The sequence below is a fragment of the Leucoraja erinacea genome, chromosome 1, assembly GCF_028641065.1.
Source record: "Leucoraja erinacea ecotype New England chromosome 1, Leri_hhj_1, whole genome shotgun sequence".
NCBI classification, from domain to species: Eukaryota; Metazoa; Chordata; class Chondrichthyes; order Rajiformes; family Rajidae; genus Leucoraja; species Leucoraja erinaceus.
The window spans coordinates 131,265,108-131,288,637 of NC_073377.1; the positions used below are offsets into that span (position 1 = coordinate 131,265,108).

Sequence of the window (23,530 nt, forward strand, 5' to 3'; positions counted from 1 at the left end):
CTGGATGTAAGACAACCCCAGGGTTTCGAATAACTGTTTGGTAGCTGAACAGCTAACATAGTCAAATTCATGTTCTTGCCTAACATTTAGGATATCATCAAGATATGCCATGACAATATGTTTTTGTCTTCTGAATATTGCCAGATCTGGTTTTAGTGTCTGGGTGACACTCTTGGGCTGATGTGAGCCCATTCGGTAATGCTTTAAACTGCTATAGCTGCCCCATCCAGTTAAATTTCAGGTATCTGCGATGATCCTTGTGAAATGTACTAAATGGTAAACATCTTTAAGATGAATGCTTGCCAGTATCCTTTGGAATTTAGTTGTTTGGCAGTAACAACTGGTTCCATTTTGAAATCTATATACTTAACAAACATATTTAGTGAAGTTAAGCCAATGATGATGGGACATCTGCCATCTTTTTAAGGTTTTGTGAATATATTTGATACGAATTGCAAGGGTTCAGGTTTCCCCATGACACCCTTTGTAATTAGTCTCACCAGTTCAGCTTGTCCCTCTTGTTTCTTTAACGGAGAGAGGAAAAATACCCTCTGGGGTGAATGTTGACCTGGTGGCAATTTTTCTAGTATGAATTGTATTCACTAATGCCATTGAGTATATACTGATCACTCGTGATAGACTCCCATGTGTTAGTATGCTCTATATACTGGTAGGAACCAGACCCACCTACCTCCATGGTTATGGGTATTCTTCTGTTTCCTGCCGGTCCAACGAGTGTTGCACGTCATCTGACGTGGCGGTGACGTTGGGGGGTGGCACATTTTCCATGGGGTCCGCTCTGGGCCCTGGTCTAAATAAGACTTTCGGTGATAGATGCGGACCCCGAGCTTTCATCAGTCCGATATGGTAGACGTTGACTGATGGATGCGATGGGGTGCTGCTGCGTAGGAATTACTGTTTTTGGTTACTCGTCCCGGCCCTGCCCTCATGAGCCGAAAGTTTTGTAAAACCTCTTGCATGTCCTTCATATGCTTTGTGAGGTTTTTGCCACAGAGCAGTGGGTCTGGCTCAGTGGCTGGGGTATTATGACTTGTTTACGAAGGTTGTGGTCATCTCCGTATTTGTCCATGGAACAAGGAAAAAAACGATGTGATGGCTGTCGTCAGGCTTGTAACGCCTCCTGCATGTGGGGTTTCCACATAGCTGTCCACCACACACCACACCTAGCAGCTCTTCCTGTTCCTGCACCCCTTGCATACTCCCGAGATCTTCAGCCATTGCCCCTGTTCTTGACCAGCCCAGTCCTGGTCACCAAAGCTATCCTCTGGAAAGGGGGAAGCAATGGACAGTGCACAAGGCACTGTGGAGGGAGAGCCTGAACCCCTCTGCGAGAGCGCCCCTCCTGGTGTGCACCTCGCTGGAGCTCCTGCTCCAAGAGCCGCTCCATGCGGCTCAGGCAGCTGTCTCTCCCCCGCCTGGGTGGAGAGGCGTCCCCGTCCGATAAGTCGGAGCCACCGGCCGGAAACGCCTCTTCCTTGGCTTTTACATCCAGCCTGCTGCTCAGGCGGGGGGGGGGCAGGTCTGTGCAGTCGGCTGTCTTTCCTCCCGTGCGGGTGGAAAGACGTCCCGTCCGATAATTCGGAGCCACCGGCCGGACGTCTCCGTGGCGGTGCTTCCAGCCCACTGCTGAGGCGCTAGCGGGGCTGGGCTCGGCGTGGTGTCGGGATAGCGGAGCGCCGGGTAAGCGATCCTACCGCCTTGTTGCTGCCCCCGCGATGGAAATGCTCCTCCGTGGAGTTGAGCGGGGACAGGTCTGTTCCATTGCTGCCCCCCCTGAAGGAAGGCTCCTCCATGGAGTCGAGCGGGGGACAGGTCTGTTCCGTTGCTGCCCCCCAGATGGACGCTCCTCCATGGAGTCGAGCGGGGGACAGGTTTGTTGCAGAGCCTTTCTTCTCTGCCGGACAGCAGAAGGCTCCCTGTGAAGGAAACCGACGTCAGCTTACCTGACGGTCCGTTCTTTCACCTGCATAGCGGGAGAGCCCAACTCCCGCTGTGCCACTGTTGCTCTGCTGGACGTAATGCCACGCATGCGTGCTGAACGGGTTCTTCACGGAATCACTCACGTGACTCCGAAGTAAAATCATTATTTATATTCACAAAATGCTGGAGTAACTCAGAGGAACAGGCAGCATCTCTGGATAGAATGAATGGTCGACCATTTCAGGTCGAGACCAACAACTATTATTTAGCTTTACACCATCATCCCATTTGACAGTCAATCCCATCACAGATTTTCCTTTTTTGTGTTTCATATTGTTCTTCATTTCCTTAATGTATTAAAAGAATTCCATCTCAAAGTTAGACACAAAATGCTGGAGTAACTCAGCAGGACAAGAAGCACCTCTGGAGAGAAAGAATGGATAACAGGCATTTCAGGTCAAGACCCTTCTTCAGATGTACTGGGTGTCTAGGGTTTCTTCCTAGCAACTCAGTCTTGACTAAACAGTGGCATTCTTTGTGAATAAAGATAGCTTTCTGAGCTTGACAAAACAAACTGGTGTATGAGAAATCTGGAAACTCTGAGAGAATACTCTGACGCCAAAAAAATAAAATAAAGCTTCATAGGTCGACAAAAATGCAGGAGAAACTCAGCGGGTGAGGCAGCATTTATGGAGCGAAGGAAATAAGCGACGTTTCGGGTCGAGACCCTTCTTCAGACTAATGTTGGGGTGGGAGGGAGAAGAAAGGAAGAAGCGGAGACAGTGGGCTGTGGGGGAGCTGGGAAGGGGAGGGGAAAGAAGGAGAAAGCAGAGACTACCTAAAATTGGAGAAGTCAATGCTCATACTGCTGGGGTGTAAACTAAAAGATGGGGTGTAATCTATCCATATCAGTCTGAAGAAGGGTCTCGACCTGAAACGTCACCTATTTCATTTGCTCCATAGATGCTGCCTCACCTGCTGAGTTTCTCCAGTTTTTGTCTACCTTCGATTATCCAGCATCTGCAGTTCCTTCTTAAAGAAAGTTTTATGTTTACATAATACCTTTCACAACTTCAAATGTCCCAAAGCTCTTTGCAACCAATGAAATACTCTCGAAATGTAGCTATTTTTGTAATCTCAAAAACTACACTGCAAACATACAAGGTCTGAAAAATAGGAATGTACTGCTAAATACATAATCTATTTTTATTAACATTGACCGAGACTGGTGTATTGGCCAAGATATAAAAGAGTCACTGATTCATTGGTGTGCGTTTATACAAAACTTAACTGGTCCAATGCAAAAATCTAATTAGAATTTAGTGACCACTTTATTACTAATGAGACTCTTGAGATTTTTAGCTAAAATGGATGATTTAAATGGTCCCTATCTGTGTGGGATAGAAGTAGTAGAGATAAAATTGTGGCAGGGATGAACACTATTTAAGTTAAATGTTACCTTTTATATGAGATATTAAATTGAGACTCAATCTGCCTTTGATAGTCAATATAAATGTTGCCATGGTACTATTTTGAACAGGGGAGTTATCTTTTAGTGGCTTGAAAAATATTTACCTAGAGTCATGGAGTAATAGAGTCATACAGCAAGGAAGCAAGCGTTTTCTTTGGGTTTGGACACGCTAGAGGCAGGAAACATGTTCCCGATGTTGGGGGAGTCCAGAAACAGGGGCCACTGTTTAAGAATAAGGGGTGAGCCATTTAGAACGGAGATGAGGGAACACTGTTTCATATAGAGAGTTGTGAGTCTGTGGAATTCTCTGTCTCAGATGACGGTGGAGGCCGGTTCTCTGGATACTTTCAAGAGAGAGCTAGCTAGGGCTCTTAAAGATAGCGGAGTCAGGGTGTAAATGTGGATAAATGAGGATAAATGTGAGGTTATCCACTTTGGTGGCAAAAACAGAAAAGTAGACTATTATCTGAATGGTGGCCGATTAGGAAAAGGGGAGATGCAACGAGACATGGGTGTCATGGTACACCAGCCATTGAAAGTAGGCATGCAGGTGCAGTAGGCAATGAAGAACGCGAATGGTATGTTAGCATTCATAGCAAAAGGATTTGAGTATAGGAGCAGGGAGGTTCTACTGCAGTTGTACAGGGTCTTGGTGAGACCACACCTGGAGTATTGCGCACAGTTGTGGTCTCCTAATTTGAGGAAAGACATTCTTGCCATAGAGGGAGTACAGAGAAGGTTCACCAGACTGATTCCTGGGATGTCAGAAATTTCATATTAAGAACGACTGGATAGACTCGGCTTGTACTCGCTAGAATTTAGAAGATTGAGAGGGGAGAACAAGGGGTCACAGTTTAAGGATAAGGGGAAAATCTTTTAGGACCGAGAAGAGAAAAACATTTTTCACACAGAGAGTGGTAAATCTCTGGAATTCTCTGCCACAGAAGGTAGTTGAGGCCAGTTCATTGGCTATATTTAAGAGGGAGTTAGATGTGGCCCTTGTGGCTAAGGGGATCATGGGAGTATGTAGAGAAGTCACGTACAGGATACTGAGTGGATGATCAGTATCCTGTACCTGAATGGTGGTGCAGGCTCGAAGGGCCGAATGGCCTACTCCTGCACCTCTTTACTATGTTTCTATGTTTCTATGATATGGGGGGAGAAGGTAGGAATGGGGTACTGATTGGGGATGATCAGCCATGATCACATTAAATGGCGGTGCTGGCTAGAAGGGCCGAATGGCCTAATCCTGCCCCTATTGTCTATTGACTTTTGTGTATTTTCGTCAGCTCAACTTACCCATGCTGACCATGATGCCCCATCTACGCTCGTCTCACCTGTCCATGTTTGGCCCAGATACCTCTAAACCTTTCCCATATACTGTCCAAATGTCCTTTAAATGTAGTACTAGTACCTGCCTCAACTGCCTCCTCTGGCAGCTCGTTGCATACACCCACCACCTTGTGTATAAAAAAGTTGCCCCTCAGGTTCCTTTTAAATCTTTCCCTTCTCATACTAAACCTTCTTGATTCTCTTACTCTGGGTACAAGACTCTGTGCATTCACCCTATCTATTCCTCTCATAAATTTATACACCTCTATAAGATTGTCTCTTAACCTCCTGAAATAAAGTCCTAGCCTATCCAACTCTTCCAAAACTCAAGCCCTCAAGTCCTGGCAACATCCTCAACACATGCAAAGCTGGAAACCAAATTAGCTGCAGATTTTCCTGGACTATAACAGCACCTTAACCTCAAAAGATGTAAATGCTTTGAAGCAACTGGAGGCCATGATCAGACATCATACAATTACAAATATATTTTTCCTCTTGCCACCATCATTCAATATCCTAGAATCACTCATCCTAGAATCACTCAAGGGAGAAATTGTTCACATTGAAAACACTCATCATTGTTCGTAAAACTAATGCATGATTAAAACTGAAATAAATTTAGATCTATCTGTTAGAACAGATCAATGGATTCCTTATGCTAGTTTGCACGTAGGTAGATTTACAACCCTCATCAGTTTTCTTGAAAGTTATTCATGATTAAATTTATATCAATCACCCACAACAGATCAATGCATTCCTTATATTATTTTTACACAGCCTGAAATGGTCATTCCTGCTCTTAAATCCTTTGCATGATTTAAATTTAATTTAAATTTAAGTAAATCTGTCAAATTATTGCATTTTCTTGGATCAATTTTCACAATGTTCATTGAAATCAATCACTGCTACTCTATTTTAAATCAATTAACCGAACAGATGTTTAAAGCCTTGCAGAAAGACCTCATATGACCTATCATTTACACTTGACTTCAACGCAGGAAAAAAAGTTTTCACACTTGTTTTATGCAAGTTTCTGCTCAGGACACTTGATGCACAATTGACTTTGTTCACAATCACTTGTTGAACATGTCTGTTTATGCTGCTCTGGTTATGGTCCAGGTTCTAGGAAGCCAAAAAAAAGACACATGCTACCCAAAGGAAGAACAACCCATCTACCATATTTTGACCTTCACAGTCAGACTTCCCAACAGTAGCACAGACTGTCAATGCAAGAGCAGACCTCTACTTGCATTTAAATGTGTTGAATTAAATGTCACCACATAATGCTACATGCCAGAATTTCTAGGCTCCCATGTCCAGTTGGGAGATGGAACTAGGTTATTGTGTGAGGTAAGGACAGAAATTGAAGATGCTCATCAAAGTTTCATCTTAGAAATGGTGCCAAAGGACCTGAGGATTCCTGGTGTTGCTTCAAATCAGAAAGGGAGAGTGAAGTACACCAGCAATTTCAGGAGCACAGCCTAACCATGGAAGTTGTGTTAATAAAAAGTATGCACATGAAAATGGATGAAGATGTACTGATGGCAAATCACATTTTGCAAACCAGATCAAATTATTTGATGAATTAAAGGAAAGGAATCATTGAGGGTGAGCAGCGAGATTAAACATGGACCTTTGTGTGTTTAACAAATTACGAGATCCTAAAATGTATGTCGAAAATTTAGGTCAATGGAATGAAAGGGCAATGAGTGTTTTGGTACTGGATGGAAAACATAGTGAATTTTCAAACTTAGTTTAGTTTAGTTTTGTTTATTATTAGCCACAGTCTGAGATCACTTCAAATTTAAAATTGTCTTCATTATATTCATACCACTTCTTTGTCATGTTTCTGTCTGCCTCTGTAATTTCTACATTCAGCAAACCTCTGTGATCACTGCATTTCTCAAGTTCTGGCCTCCACAATGAGTCTGATTTCCATTTGCACAATTTATATGGCATTGGACTGAAACATTGAAATTCCTTCCCGAAACCTCCCCATTCTTTGATGTATTTAACATGGTCCTTAAAATCTATCTCTGTACCAGTTTGTGATATAGTACTATAGTAGATTGGGAGATTGGGACTACACCATTAGCTTATGAGAGACCTGTTTAGTAATTGAATAACAGTGAGGAAGAAGCTGTTCTTGAATCTGATGGTATGCACTTTCAAGCTTTTGTATTTTCGGCTTGATGAGAAGAGGGAATAACCGGGATGCAAATGGTCCTTCTTTAGCTTTCCCAAGGCAGCATGTTAATGGGGGAATGGGGGTGGAGGATAGAGGTGGTGGGTGGCTGGAATAACTCAAGGCGGGCAGCATTTCTGGAAAACATGGATAGGTCTCGTTTTGGGTTGGGATCCTTCAATCAGTCTGAAGACGACTTCATGTCTTTCTTTGTAAACCAGCATCAGAAGTTCATTGGTTCTACATTAGGCTGGTTGCTTGGTGGACTGGAGTGCATTCAAATTCTCTGCAATTTAAAAAAAAATTATCTGTGAGGTAAGGGAGAACAGTTCATAATATTGGATCCTACTGCAGAAATATTTTAAAGATTTTAAATTTTATTTGTGACCAATGTAGGTTTGTAAATTGAAATCTCATGCTAACAATGAGAGCATAAAAAAGGCAATGTCAAATTGGAGCCAGTTCCAAAGAACCCACTTGTATTTTGTCAATGTGACTGCTTGCGTCATAAACAGAACAGACATGTGTTTAAAATAAAGTGCATAGCATACCATTTATGCCTCATTGTAGACACTATCCCCTTTGTTTGCAGACTCTGGTGTATATTAAATCATTAAAAGCCAAAGCACAATTGTCTGTAAAATAGAGCAGCTATCATCCCACGTTACATAAGTATGGCATTTGCAGTAAAAGACATTGTGATCTTCTGACCACATATTTCCGCTTGAATTTACAAAGCATTACTTATTAGAGTAATTTGCTTTCCTGAAGGAAAACAAATGATTTTATGGTATGTTGATCTCAGTGCAGCTGTTAGCTGTAGAACTGACAGTGTCTGGACGTCTTTTTAACTTGGTTGTATGAAGATAAAACCAAACCTGTGCAATGAAGCTTAACTCAATTTTATGGAAAGTTTAAGGTACCCAAAGTATATTTAGTTAATGAAAGTGTATCATTGGGAATCAATCACGGCCATTATTTCTGGATACAGGAAACCGTGACTTAGGAGTTTAAATTCCTTTTGCATAAAAAGTATATGGAATCTTAATGAAATTGGTAGGTCTGCTTTTTTTTTACCACAGGAATGGAAGTAGGAAAAGCATTTGTTTCCTTAACATGCAACATATGGCCAATTAGTGGGATGGAAGGTTAGTGCAATATTCAACAATGAAAATGATTTTGAAAGGTTTGTATGTTTGCTGGTGATCCATGTTGCGTTCATCAGTGAATCAGAAGATGACAGTGTAATTATATTTGTGATTTCTATGTTTTGTCTTATTGCAGTAAATAGGTGACTGAAATGGTACTTTCAACAATGTACACTAATTGTTACTGACATGCAAGATAATTTGCAGCTGTAAAAATGTTATGGATATTATTTCTTCTTGTTATATATAACATATAAGATGTAAAAATTATTGTTCATTGTAATTAAATAATAAAATATAAGTTTGTTATCTTATAAATCAATATTCAACATTATGAAAACTGGCAGAACAAAGTAAAAGTTTGATATATTGGATTAATATTTCAGAAGATATACTGCATTGGAATTATAGTAATTGTAGGTCAGAAGACCTGAAACAAACTTTAATTTGTTATTAAATATACAGTTTTTTAATGTTAGGCATCAACAACATAGTTGTCCGAGAGAATTTTTAGAAGAAATCTTGACCTGCAACAGAATAACAATTTATGTTCTTTGCTCATATAAAATCCATGTACTATTCAGGGTCAAGTTTCATTTTATCCAATCATTTCAATCATCACTTCTCTTCACCGGAAGCCATTGATTAATGTGTACATTGGGATTAAAAACAAACCTTTATGGCGTATCAGATTCATGTGGGTGTTCTTGAAGCAGAAATGAACTCAGGCATTTTGCATGACCCTGGACCTGAATCGCAACTGACTTTAATTTTGTCCATACTTAATAGCCAGTTGTGAACTTTCCAGCAGGGGTCACCAGATAGCTATTAAGTGTGGGAAATTCAACCAATATACCCAACACCAGCCATGAACTAACTGTCTTAGCTCATACCAAGGATTAACATTGAACCTTCCTTATCCTCAGTGCTACACCATATACAAAGCCAGGAAGCCATGAGGGAAACATTATGTTTTTCAACTTTTGCATGTATTATTGTCATGTGTACTGAGATACAGTGAAAAACATTGTTTTGCATGCTATCTAGTCGAATCACATAATACGTGAGGAAAACAGGTAGTGGAATAGAAAAATAGCCAGAGTAAGGGGCAGCACGGTGGTGCCTTACAGCACCAGAAACCCGTGTTCAGTCTGTATGGAGTTTGTACATTCTCCCTGTGACCGCGTGGGTTTTCTCCAAGTGCTCCGGCTTCCTCCCACACCCAAAGAAGTACAGGTTTATTGGTTAATTGGCTTCAGTTCAAATTGGCCCTAGTGTGTAGGATAGTGCTTGTGTATGTGTTGATTGATGATCGGCATGGACTCAGTGGGCCAAAGGGCTTGTTTTCACACTCTATCTTTAAAGTCTAAAGTCTAAAGTAAAGTCTAAAGTTTAAAGATAACATTGCTGACTACTAGTGCTAGCAATCATATTACATCCACTATCACTCTAATTAGACTTTACAGAGAGAACATCCATTTAAATTGAATAATTTGGAAATAAGTTTAATCGTAGCTGGACATCATTTTACACCTTTCAACGACAGATATTGAATAAAGCTGCAAGAGATTAGCATAGTTACAACTGCTTTAAATTGACAACATCAGTTTTTCAAAGATTATCCCAGTCCAAAAATCAATTGTAGCCACAATGCACATTTCGCCCTCGTCTTTCTGGAAGAACGCACTGCACTTTTGTCTAACAATCTTTTTCCTCTATTATGTCAGTTCAGCCTGATTTTCCTCACTTGGTCCCATCCTTATAATGTCCTTTATGATGGTCTCCCTTCCCACGCACAAGCTATGTGATTTCTCTGAGGGCAAATTCTCTTCAATAGTATGGAGGGACAGCACAGGTTCCAACTGTGCACAGATAATATCTAAGCAGAACTCTAATGTACCTCACAAACCATCCACCACTTCTGTATTGTCAGTGAATAATCTGATATTTAATCCTGGATAGACTGCAAATTATTGTGTCAACACACCAAAGTATGTGAATATACTCTTAAAATCTCTGTACATTAATCTTGTTGTTTCTCTTCTCAAAATCCACCACTTCACCAATCTTTTCTTTTTTTCAGTTATATATTTACTATACTATGGCTCAACATAGAAATGTTAATTATTACATTTCAGGATATTTTCTTATATTTAAGGAAATGTATAACAATCATTTACAATTGGAGAGCACATATAGAGAAACAAAATGCAAATGGGTGCTTCACAATAAATGACATATTAGGACATATTATTTCAAAAGACGTACAAAATCTAAATGCAAAATCTTGAGGAATATGTTAAAGGAGAAAGTGAGAGGCAGAAAGATGTATGGAGAGAATTTCAGAGGTTTATGTTTACACCAACTGAAGGCATGATTGTTAGTGGTGGATGGATAAAATTCAAGGATGAAGATGAGCAGTGATATCTTAGTTATAAAGCTGTAAGATATTTTAGAGATACAGATTGATAAGAAAATAGAAAACAAGGATGAGTATTTTAAAACCAAGGTATTGCCAATGTAGGTTGGCCAGCATGGGTATGATAGATGAACAAGACTCTGCAATTAGGTCAAGCAACACAGTTTTGGTTAACTTCATTATTATGGAGCAGAGTTGGAAAAGTGACCAGGCACGAATTGGAATACCCTAGACTTGATTTAAACTAAGGAATTAATTAATGTTTTTGGCAACAAATTATCTGAGGTGGGGCTAAACTTGTGAAATGTTACAGAGGTGGAAATAAGCCATGTTTGTGACAGCATGGATCCGTGACCCAAAATTTAAGGACAATTATATCTCCAATCAATCTGTATCAGTAGATGCCAGGCTGCAGTAAATGACAAGAGGTGTGCCAGCTAGGAAGCAGATTTAGTGATTGGGAGGCCAAACTTTGCAATCTTATGAAATCTTGCTCATTCAGCCATGCATATCAAACACCCTAACAATTCAAAGCCTGAAGCCTGAAGTCTGAAGAGCCCTGACCCAAAACATAAATCTGTCCATTCCCTAAACAGATGATGACTAACCTGCTGAGTTCCTCCAGCACTTTGTGTTTTGCTTGAAATTCAAAAATCGGAAGACCAACAAAAGAAAAGTTGAGTATTTACATTTAACATACATATTGGTGTAACATACATTTTGGTCTAACATACAGTCAGGGTGGGCAGTAGGACATCAAAAACCATAACCGTGAGCACTGGCTCGCCCCAAGGCTGTGTCCTAAGCCCCCTGCTGTTTAGTCTGCTTACACACGACTGTACTGCTAGACTCAACAACAACTTCATCAACAAGTTCGCTGATGACACAACAGTGGTGGGTCTCATCAGTGACAATGATGAGTCGGCGTACAGGATGGAGGTGGAGCTGCTCACAGGATGGTGCAAATCCCACAACCTCATTCCCAACGTGGGAAAAACTAAGGAGATGGTGGTTTACTTCAGGAGGGCGCGGAAAACAACACCATACACCTCCGCACATCAATGGAGCTGATGTGGAAAGGGTCAGCAGCGTGAAGTTCCTAGGACTCCACCTGTCAGATGACCTGACATCCACGACCAACACCACAGCACTGGTCAAGAGAGCCCAGCAGCGACTACACCCTCTCCGAAGACTATGTAAAGCAGGTCTCCCCACTACACACCTACGAACATTTTATAGGGGGACAATCAAGAGCACATTAACCTACGGCATCACTTCCTGGTTCGGGAGCTGCAAGGCGTTCGAACGGCACCAACGAGACAGGATTGTGAAGATCGCCAGCAGGATTATTGGTGCTCCGCTCCCTTTCCTGCTGGACATATACAGGAAGAGATGTATCAGCAGAGCCATCTCCATCATCAAAGACCCCTACCACCCATCGCATCACATATTCTCCATCCTGCCATCTGGGAAGAGGTACAGGAGCATTAGCTACAAAACCAGCAGGATGCTCCTCAGCTTCTTCCCGCAGGCTATAAGACTGATAAACGGACTTTGCCCCATGCCAAAGTATCGCGCACCAACCTGGACACACTGCAGCTGCCGATCGGAACGCCTGTTGATGTTTAGTAGAGAGTAGAGTGTTTAATTTGTTCATGATATATGTATTTTTATTTCTATTTATTTTTTACTGCACACTGAATGGACACTGGTTGAGTAACATTTTTTTTGTTTCCTCTGGGTATGTGAGTACTCAGGAAAATGACAATAAAGACATACTATACTATACTATACTATACTATACTATACTATACTATACTATACTATACTATACTAATGAACCTGTTGCTCTGTCTCTTGTGTATTAATGTTGAGGGGTACATATAGAAGAGAGTAAAATATCTTTAGAGGAAATCTCGAGAAGTAGCACACCTGCAGGAAGACCTCTTGCCCATGATTCCCTAACAATAATACAGGTAAGAATGAAACCAAATGATGGTGGATATACCTAAGTAAGAAGACATAAAGAAGATTTGGAAAATAATCTGATCAAAAATGATCAAATCTGGAAAAAACAGCCAAGAATGAGAAGAAATAGATTGTACTTGTCCAAATCGTGATTTTGATCAGTCATTTTGCTACAGCAAACTAGATGGAGGGATTCAAATAAGGTCACATTGGATGAGCTTGAATGAGGTTGGTGATACTGTACATGCTCAAAAAACTTTGCAGAAGAGGGAGAAAATAGGAAGGGATTATATAAGTACGGAATCAAGTTTTTTCTTTGAGAGAGATGATTACATGGAGAATGCTGTATAAGTGCCTAAACGGATAGAGCTTTTACCAAAATCAGATAAACTAGGGGCCAGGAAGGCACGTTTTGCTATCAGCTAGTAAGTTATGGTTGTGTCAAGTCCATAGAAATCTCAATAAAGCATTTATTCAAACTTAAAAAATAAGACAAATTACGTCGCACATTGTTATGTCATGACCAGATTATAAATTTCTTTAAATTATGTTCATTGTTGACCATTTGAATTGCTTTCTTGGAATGTGGTTAAAACTGAATGCTCTGCATAGTTTAGTACTGAATGGAATGCATGCATAGTAATAAAACCAAGAGGAAATTATCTTTGCTAACCATATAAAGGAATATTAATTGAAGGACACAGTGGCTCTTTGATATGTCAATATCATAAATGGATGCAAACTCCATATGTTAAGTGGTAAGGAATGTACAACTGGATCAATTTTGTCACTGAAGATTTATACGTTGCAATAGTATCATAGACAATGTATCACTTACCTCATTCAAGCTTATTCCCAGAGCTATAGCGGCTCTGAACGGGCCCTGCAGTGCCCCCATCCCCCCTGGACTGTCTCCCTCGGATGGTCACGTCACGCAGCTTATTTATTTATTTTAGTTTTCTTTTACATCGGTTGGAAGCTGCATACTAAATCTCGTTGCACTGATGTGCAATGACAATAAAAGATATTATTATTATTATTATTGTTATTATTAGTGTATACTGTCAATAATTTGAATGAAAGTGCAGAGCACCCCTTTGTTTTTCTGAGTGACTGAGATAAAGTTCAGAAAAAATTATCTCAAAGTTCTACTAGTGCAAAAGTGGGATCATCTATATTAGCTTCAATAAATTCCAGTCTTTTAGTAAAGGCAGCGGGGGGTGATAAGTTTCTCCAGATAGGCACGTAAAACATTAAGGCAAGTGCCGGGAGGCAAGTGCAGGGAGATTCTACTGCAGTTGTTCAGGGTCTTGGTGAGACCACACCTCGAGTATTGCATACAGTTTTGGTCTCCTAATCTGAGGAAAAACATTCTTGCCATAGATGGAGTACAGAGAAGGTTCACCAGACTGATTCCTGGGATGGCAGGACTTTCATATGAAGAAAGACTGGATAGACTTGGCTTGTACTCGCTAGAATTTAGAAGATTGAGGGGGGAACTTATAGAAACTTACAAAATTCTTAAGGGGTTGGATAGGCTAGATGCAGGAAGATTGTTCCCGATGTTGGGGAAGTCCAGAACAAGGGGTCACAGTTTAAGGATAAGGGGGAAATTTTTTAGGACCGAGATGAGAAAAACATTTTTCACTCAGAGTGGTGAATCTCTGGAATTCTCTGCCACAGAAGGTAGTTGTGGCTAGATAATTGGCTGTATTTAAGAGGGAATTAGATGTGGCCCTTGTGGCTAAAGGTATCAGGCGGTATGGAGAGAAGGCAGGTACACGACACTGAGTTGGATGATCAGCCATGATCATATTGAATGGCGGTGCAGGCTCGAAGGGCCGAATGGCCTACTCCTGCACCTATTTTCTATGTTTCTATGTTTCTATGCCCTGGCTCATTTTAAACAGGATAAATAAACAATGATAATTATGTTTAGTGTAGTAATATTACAAATTATTTAATTATTGAACAATGACTCCATATGCAGTGGCCTTTCTACACACTATTATGCTCGATGTTTGTGAAAGGGCAGTCCGAAGAATATTCTGGAACTTTCATTTGTTTAAAATACACCTTTTTTTGGTATCAATTTTTGATCACTTTAAAATATTTTATTACACCAAGGTGATCCTTTTAAAATCACTTTTTGTAATGGAAAAGTAGGAAATGGAATACAAAAATAAGTTTTATTTGAAAAATATATAAATAGAATACAAAATGTATTTTTAAAATACGAACATAATTACACTTAAATTGGTATACTTAATGTGAAAATATAACTGTATTCAAAGTCATAAACACATTTACTCAATAGATGCAAATGGTTGACAATGACACTTCCAGTTTCCAAAGAAAGGAGGTGAAACACCAAATACACAACCATTTTTAGCTTTGACGAACATCTTGTAAAAGTTTGTTAATTTCTGCCACAAGTTCACTGGCATCAATTAGTTCATGTTTACTCTCACGCTTACAAGGAGCAAGCTGGCTGAGAACATTATCAAATTCATCTTCTTCGTAATTCTCTGGGATTTCCTCCATGGCAGGCAACCACTTAGAAAGAGGTTGTGGGTTTACATGATTTACAGGAGCAAGACTAACACTGTTCACTGGATTCTGGAAATGAGTGCATGCCGCCCAAGCTGCTACCCCTTGTGGGTAGGGAAGTGGCTTTAATGCCAAGTGTCCTTTTTTATTTTCCAAAGAGCTTCCACTGCCAACCCCATTGCATTCTGTGTACATGTCCATCTGTGGAGGCAGTAGTCGTTGGAAAACACTGTTCATTTCAGTTAGGAGAGAGGAGGTTCCCAGGTCCTCTGCGTCTTCATTCTGGGAGTCTTTGCCAAAGGTCAAAAAGCTTTTTTTCTTCTCAGTGGAATCTGAAGAGTCACAATCATCTTCCTTTGGCTGCTGTGGATCCTCACCAGGAATAAACATGTTGCTTCTGTAATCAGCAGAAACCCCTGTAGACAAGGGAGGCATCCAGCATTGATCAGAATGTCCCAGTACTTTGCATTCATCTGTGCACAGCTTCATTGCTGTAAAACAAAAACATTCTATGTTACATAAATTGCTGGCATCTGACAACTCTACCACCATCACCAGAGGGATGGACAGAGTTGATGTGGACAAGCTTTTCCCTTTGAGAATAGGGAAGATTCAAACAAGAGGACATGACTTCAGAATTAAGGGACAGATGTTTAGGGGTAATATGAGGGGGAACTTCTTTACGCAGAGAGTGGTAGCGGTGTGGAATGAGCTCCCAGTGGAAGTGGTGGAGGCAGGTTCATTGGTATCATTTAAAAATAAATTGGATAGGCATATGGATGAGAAGGGAATGGAGGGTTATGGTATGAGTGCAGGCAGGTGGGACTAAGGGGGAAAAAATTTGTTCGGCACGGACTTGTAGGGCCGAGATGGCTTGTTTCCGTGCTGTAATTGTTATATGGTTATATGGTTATCACTAAGAAAATCTAAATGTCAATTGCCAAGTTTTCTCAGGACCAGGAACAACAATCCATGGGTAGAAATTGATGAACTTGATAGTATGTCAAATTAGTAACAGAAGATGTACAAAGCCTATAAATTACAAGGTCTAACAATCTGGCTGAGGTAATAATATCTCAGAAGAAATATAATGATGCAAGGCATTATACCATTCATGGTTTTTTGTAACTTAATTTAATGTAATTATTAATGATTGTTTGTATTCCAGCCAATATGCTTTGGATGTTGAGGTCATATCAAGCATGAGTCAGAAATTAGTCTACATAAATGCTGAAGATATGACCCAAATGAGAGTCTTCTATATACACAGACTTTCTCCTTAAGCTATGGCAGGAACTTGAGACTTTGCACTTAAATTCGTTATGGATATTCAATTTACAATTTTTGCTTATTTCCAGATGAGAATATTGTCCTTGTCTAATTAAGGTAATTTGGTTGATTTGTTATAGTGATACTAAATAAAATGAAAGGTAGGAATAGTATAAATATACCATAATGTCAAACTGGCTACTAAAGCAGAAATTATTGTTCTGAAGTCCACAAGGGGAAGTCGCTTTAGTTTGGAGCTTGTACCATTCAATATAATGCATTAGAACTTTCCAATCCATGATGCAAACATGCATGGCTTCATGTTGAAGAGTGGCCATGGAAGTCCTTTAAGCAACCTTGCTTACTGTAAGGTTCTTTTGCAAGATTTGAGCTTTCAAAATTTCAATCCAGTTTCAGGCAGACCCAAATTCAATGATGGAAATTATGATTCAACAAATTCACCATTGCAAAACACTAAATTATTCTCTTGTACATTGTAATTATAGTTGAGAGAAGACAGGCTAATTAATGAACGATAAATCTATTTCTGATCGGAAATTATTTGATTTTAACAGCAGGTTTATATAATTTAATTAACATTTTGTATCTGAATATTTTCACAAACCATACAAAATTCAACATTTGAGTACTGAAACAAAACATCAACGTACATCAAAAGTATGGATTGCAGGGATAAAATATAGTAGGTTATTAGACACAATACCTGGATGAAATCGATGGTTGTCAGTCACAAAAAGATCACTGAAGCCTTCACCCAGAAGTCTGTCAATGGGAGAATCCCTTCCCAAATCATAATCACTGTCACCAGCTTCACTGTCACCTCTACCACTGTCTTTCAGACTGAATTTGTCCATATCTTGCAGAGCATATCTGCAATGCACAAATTATAAACCATTAGAACAATCTCCATTATAACACAAGAACTGGAGCATTTTCAAAGTCAGAAACCTGTTTTTGTTTACCTGTAGCTTCTAGAATATTTGTTTCCACGGAAACTTGGTCTTGGCTGATATTGACCTTGATGCAGCATGCTCAAAAGCTGGGAAACTTGCTAAACAACAAAGAAAACACAAATATACTTTCAATTAATTTGTAATTTTTAACAAATAAAATCACATCCCACGTTAACATGTTATGTAATTTATCGTTGACATTGCAAGTGATGATCTCCTTCAAGGGTTGGCCCACCCAATTGCTATAATTTGATTAAGTATGTGGAATTCCCATCAATGTTGAAATCAGCATAAACACCGTTTACTCTGTTGCAAGTGTTTTCATGGGACTTCTGTATGTGAAAGTGAACGAGTGGACACTTATTATTTATAATTTCATTATTTGCCCTTCTCATCCACTTTATTAGGTGCTAAGATCACAATCTTTATTGTTGTTAACTGACTGTTTTTAAATTGTAGTACCTACCTCCCATTACATACGTTTATTTTTGATCAAACTGTGTTGTGGAGTCATTGCAACTTCTTGGTTGCTCCTCTGAACTTAAATAGGGACATTAAGTGCTGTAATCTTAATGTAATTGTAATCTCAAGAGGTCTGAATGATGAACTAAAAACTAAAATGTGAGATTTGGCAGAGTGGTGTTGGAAAAATTAGTACAAAAATATTTGTTCAATACCATATGCATGGTTTCTGCAATTTATTGAAGGTTGCGTACAATAATTTTATAGGCAGAGATGGCTTCATTATATTGTTAATGGAAGAGAATATTATCAGCAATAATGTGAGTTTGCTGATAATATTCGAACAGGAATGAGTTTTTAAACTTAAGAATCAAATAAGTAAACTAAAATATCGTGGATGATGAAATTTGTTGTTATTTATTGGCAATCAATTAGTTGAAATTCATTCTGTTAATTACTTAGCAGCTGCATTGCAAAGCTGTGTGCATTACATCAGAGAAGTTGATACCCATTTAAAGCAACCACGCTATTGGTACGAGCAAAAAAATCTGTGAAAGATTTAAAGCAGATTTGCTGCAGAACAATTTCAAACTCTTGGGAAAAAATTCAAATGGGAAGAAAGGAAATCCAGATGGTATAATGAAGTTGACTAAATAACATTGTGTTTCCAGTTCCAATTAATCAATTGAGCTGTTTTCAAATTAATGATCATTTAATTTATTGATGAAACATAACATGTGACAAGGGACATCTTGCCAGGCAAGGGTCACTGCTTATTTCATGATGATATCCTATTCTGGATTTTATACAGAAGAATAGTCACCTTATCTGTCACATTCTGATATATAATGTTACTGTTCTTTATCACATAACCTTCAATATTGATGGGCTAGTTGACCTAAAGGTCATTAAAAATATTTGCTCTGACTCCTTACCAGATGCCTATACATGCACCCTTCCAACTGGGGTCAGTATTGTTATTAAAGCTGATCCTTTTGCTTACAATACTAATGTTATTGTACTTACACCTCAGAGATGAACTAATATGACACAAACCAAGGAGTGGGAAGGGATTTCACTAGCCTGAATCACTCAGCTTAACCACCAAGGGCAGATTTTTTTTTCAGTTTTTGGATGTAACAAAAGCAAACTTTTTCCACAGAACTAAGTGGACCCAAAAGTTAAACTCCAAGATGTCACAGCTTGCAGCATGGTTGATGCTGGTGGGAAAGTATCTCAAAGACCTGCACTTAAATGCAACTAGGAACCATAAGGGAATCCTAACACTTGACTAAAATATTTGGAATCACAACTAATTCTGCCTGTGCATGAAGCACAACATTCAAGATTCTCACCTCAACTGGTGGGGAGGTATGTGTGAGCTCCAGCGAAAAGTTCTCAGGCAAATGGTTGGAGGATAAGGTCACCAAACTGTTGAGAGATTGCCGGCTATGATTAGTTTGTCTGCTGCACATCTGACCCCGCTCCATTCCTGAAAGGGTCGGTGAGGCGGAAGGAGAAGCCCTATGTTGGGATCTGATGGGCAGAGTGCCTGTAGCAGTGTGCACCAGAGTAATGTCTCCTTTGTGAATCTGCCTTGATGGTCTTTTAGGATGATGTTGATAGGTGGATTCTGCTACTCGACAGTTATAAGATCTGGTGTCCTTTTTCTCCCGATTGCATCTTGTGGCAAACATAGCCATGATGAGGAGCAAAACAGCACAGATTACACCCAATGATATAATGATGATCATGGAGTCATCTAAATTACTTTTTTCATCATGGTAAATATCTTTTCTTGGTTCGGTCAACACGATTTTCAAGGTAGCCACTGCACTGAGTCGTGGAGTTCCTTTATCTTGCACAGCCACAGTAAGGTCCCAGCTTTTCCCTTGAGCAAAAACGAAAGTATCATTTGTGTAAATGTCACAAGTTCTTGGATCCACAATGAAATGTCCATTTTGATTACCATCAAGGAGTGTACAGGTAAATTCTGCATTGATGCCATAGTCATAATCAATTGCTGCAATGGTGGTCACCATATAATTGGGCCTAACATCACTAGGAATTGGAATCTCTGCTGTTCCATTGCGCAGAGCAGGCTTTAAAATAGTCGGTGCATTATCATTTTGATCAAGAATAGTCAAAACGACGGTGGTGTTGTTGCTGAGTTGAGGGGTGCCTCCATCCCTGGCCTGGACTACCAATGAAATTGTGTTGATCTCTTCACGGTCAAAGGTCCTAAGTGCATAAATTGCCCCAGTCGATGGCTCAATAGTGAGGTAGGTAGTGATAGAGCTTCCAGAAATGTATGACTCCAGAATTGTATAGGTGACCTGGCCATTCTTAGCAAAGTCCACATCGGTGGCTGTCATTAAGGTGATGAATGCACCAGGCAAGTTGTTTTCATCAAGCAACAATTCATATTTACTCTTTTCGAATTGAGGAGCATTGTCATTCACATCGGTTATCTGGACGGTCACATATTGGATGCTGGTTAAACTTGGAGTGCCCTTGTCTTCTGCAATGATTTTCAGCTTGTACTGGGCGATTTTCTCTCTATCCAGAGTCTCGTTGGTCTGGATCACGTAGTTTTTCTCATTGGTCTGTTGAAGTTTGAAGTGCCGGTGTCCTTGCAATCTGCACCCCACCTGCCCGTTGACCCCCGAGTCTCTATCCTCGACCCGGACCACGGCGATTAAGGTCTCTTTGTGTGCCCCCTCGGGCACAGAAGCCACGTCGTTACCCAAGGGCATCAGGGTGATGGCAATCTCCGGAGGGTTGTCGTTCACATCCACCACTCTGATGACGATCTTGCAATGGGCCGGGATGGAGTTGGGTCCCAGATCTTGTGCTTGGCCGTCGATCTCGTAGCTCTGGCTGACCTCGTAGTCTACTGACTTAAGGAGGACCAAGTGGCCAGTGTCGGCGTCAATGTAGAAGGTCTCCATAACCTGGGGGGGCACGTGACTGCTGAAGGAGTAGATTACTTTTCCATTACTACCTTCGTCCGGATCAGTCGCGTTCAGGTCAAGGAGCAGCGAGCCCTGGGGCGAGTTCTCGGGCAGTTCGATGGTGTAAGTGGATTGTTCAAAAACCGGGCTGTTGTCGTTCGAGTCAGCGATGTTGACTTTAACGAGGGAGGATCCCGATTTGGGGGGCACGCCTCGGTCGAAGGCGGTGAGGCGCAGTTCGTAGCTCCCCTGCCGCTCCCTGTCCAGTTCGCGGATCACCATGAGGTCGGCGTACTTGGCGCCGTCCGTCCTGGTGCGGACTTCCAGCGCGAAGTGCTCGTTGGGGGTGAGCGAGTAAGTGTAGAGCGAGTTGTTCCCCACGTCGGGGTCGACTGCGCTATCCAGGGGAAAGCGAGCTCCCACCGAGGCGCTCTCGAAGATTTCCACCGGGATGACGGAGCGGGGGAAGTGAGGCGAGTTGTCGTTGATGTCGAGCACCAGCACCTCGACCTGGAGCAGCTGCAGATGTTCGGTGGGCAGGGTGATGACATCGAAGCTGATGGTGCAGGGGGTGGTGGGCTTGCACAGCTGCTCCCTGTCCAGCCGCTCGGCGATGCTCACCAGCCCGTCCTCCTCCCTCACGGACAGCAGCGACGAGTTATCCCTCTGCATCACGCGGAACTGCTTGGACGAAGGGTTTAACTGGTCGGCTAAAGTTTCCGAAAGTCTGCCGATCACCGTGCCGACCGGCTGCTCCTCGTACACTTGGTACCTCACCGCAATGCCCGCCGCTTCCCGGCACGTCCAGCTGAGCAACGCCGCCAATAACCAAACACTCCGGCATCCCGCACTCTTCTTCTCCATCTTCCGCACCCTCCGCCCGCCCGCTCGGCTTTGTTGTTGGCGTTGGCGCTGGCGACTCTTTTCCACAGACACAAAGCAAAAAAAAAACAATTCGCAATCTCCTGTCGGTCCCCCGGAGCCTTTGCCCTTATTCACACTCGCGGCACATTTAGTGTCTGGGTTTTGACAGCATAGACAAAGCAGCCTTCATGTAACGTCGCGGAACCCGCAGATGTGCCGATCTGTTAACTTTCTCTGCAGACAGAGAGAGAGAGAGAGAGAGAAAATCACTCTCCGTCAAAAATACAATTCTAAACAAAAAAATCTGCCCAAGAGTTATTTTGCCGATCGGTGTGTAAAGTCAGTGGCGGGGTGCCCCTCAGCCGAGTGAGGGGGGACGAATGTCTTTCTCCGAGCTGCACTCGCTCCCTGCGCCCCGGCTTTAGCTGGCGATCCCACCCAGCTCCGGGACGAAACTTCACTCAAACTCGCTCAAACTTTCCCAAAGGCGCCTGCCGCCAGCACGACCAGCAAATCGCACAGCGGCTTCACCAAATCCCCGCCCCGATCCGTCTCCACGTAGGCGGGAAGGGCGGGGGTGAATGGGCAGGTCCGCACCCCGACCCCGCCTCTTGGCTCTGCTCCAAGGGACAGCGGAACAATGCAAGAAAGTTGGGTGTCGGGGACTGCATCTGGCAGCAGCTCTCGGTGTTCGCTCCAACGCTCGCTCTGCTCCCAAATCAACGCCAACTACCTTTGTCCTGCCTCTCCTCCTTCCAGCTTTCGCCCCCACCACATCCCCGCTAACTACAATCATTCGGACGAAGGGTCTCGATCCGAAATGCCTTCTATCCATGTTCTCCAGAGATGCTCTCTGGCCTGCTCAGTTACTTCAGTACTTCGTGTCTTTTTGCCAACTTCTTCCTCCCACGTTTCCCTTTGCCTTCCACAGAAGAGTTACATAATTCTTCTGATTCATTTTTCCCTCACCTAATCTATTGTCACTGTTCTGATCGTCTTCGCCTAAATCTGATTTATTTCCAGAATTTACGCATTTGTATACATATTTAAGATTTCGGTCTCTCTCGATTAATTTGGAATCACTTTTGTTGTCAACGGGATGGGATCACTCCACCCTATTTTCATATCTGACCATCTGTTTTCTTAAATTGTATTGCTTCTCAGGAAGCGATACCCATTAATTTAGGTCCGATAATCTCGTGGTCTTTTTTAAACAAGGCATCCGTTTTCATTTTTTTAATATTCAGTACATTTTGCCGAGAAGCTTGGAGATAAAACCTTCAGCTGCACATACAATAATTGCGTTTAGCTTTTTTTTTACGGCTTTATTATTAAAACATGCGAGTTCAGCGAAATTGAAGATCCTAAAAAATTCATTCGGTGTTACTTTAAAAGAAAAGTAGTTAGACTTACCAACACCATGCAGCCACAAATTGATTTGTGCAAAAACGCTTTGCATGAGTTCTCTACTTGCAATGCACGTGCATGAACTTTCTCAGGAATAAAGCTTACATGGAAATCTGTCATGGTCTACATCGATTAAATCTGCCGAGATATAAGCACCTGCAATAGTGGCAAAATAATCTTTATTGCAAAAAGAAACCTGAAGTTTCATCAACCATCTGCATTTGCTTGTTTCGCACTTTCTATTGCTTGCTATAATCCCATTTACTCTTCTTTCCATGGTTCTCTGAATCTCACTGCCCCTCGGTTTCTATAAGTTGGTCTCTTTTTTTCTCTTGCGTTGGGAGGGAGTGTTTAAAGTCACTAAAGAGATTCCAGACAGACGTGAAAGCGAAGCGCAGACTCTCGCTTTCTCCTGCACTCAAATGCCTTTTAAAAGCTATTACTGATCCTCCATACAAGCAGCGCCGTGTGGAAAATCATGGATAAAAGAAGAGTGCCTCATGAATGTATTTAGTAATAGGTCATGCCGGTAGGCATTCTACCCCATGAATACTGTTTTACAACTTTGCGGTCTTTTCAGAACTTA

At 41.4% G+C, this 23,530-nt stretch overlaps 1 protein-coding gene across 1 annotated transcript; it reads right to left on the reverse strand.

Moving 5' to 3' along the window:
• Positions 1-14,634: 14,634 nt before the first annotated feature.
• LOC129701866 (protocadherin-18-like) lies at positions 14,635-22,026 on the reverse strand. The gene is made up of 4 exons (XM_055643358.1): positions 19,075-22,026; positions 17,267-17,355; positions 17,008-17,174; positions 14,635-15,505 (listed from the first exon to the last, which is right to left on the reverse strand). The coding sequence occupies exons 1-4, from the start codon at positions 21,535-21,537 to the stop codon at positions 14,853-14,855; spliced, it is 3,372 nt and encodes a 1,123-aa protein (XP_055499333.1). The 5' UTR covers positions 21,538-22,026; the 3' UTR covers positions 14,635-14,852.
• Between the last annotated feature and the right edge of the window lie 1,504 nt (positions 22,027-23,530).

What these genes read in the sequence shown, in the direction of transcription:
- LOC129701866 (XM_055643358.1), bottom strand. Translation starts at nt 21,537, where the DNA reads ATGGAGAAGAAGAGTGCGGGATGCCGGAGTGTTTGGTTATTGGCGGCG. An exon ending in AAATATTCTAGAAGCTACAG is followed by an intron (nt 17,175 to 17,266) that starts GTAAACAAAAAC and finishes TGTGCATTGCAG; the next exon opens with ATATGCTCTGCAAGATATGG. An exon ending in CAACCATCGATTTCATCCAG is followed by an intron (nt 15,506 to 17,007) that starts GTATTGTGTCTA and finishes TTTGTTTTACAG; the next exon opens with CAATGAAGCTGTGCACAGAT.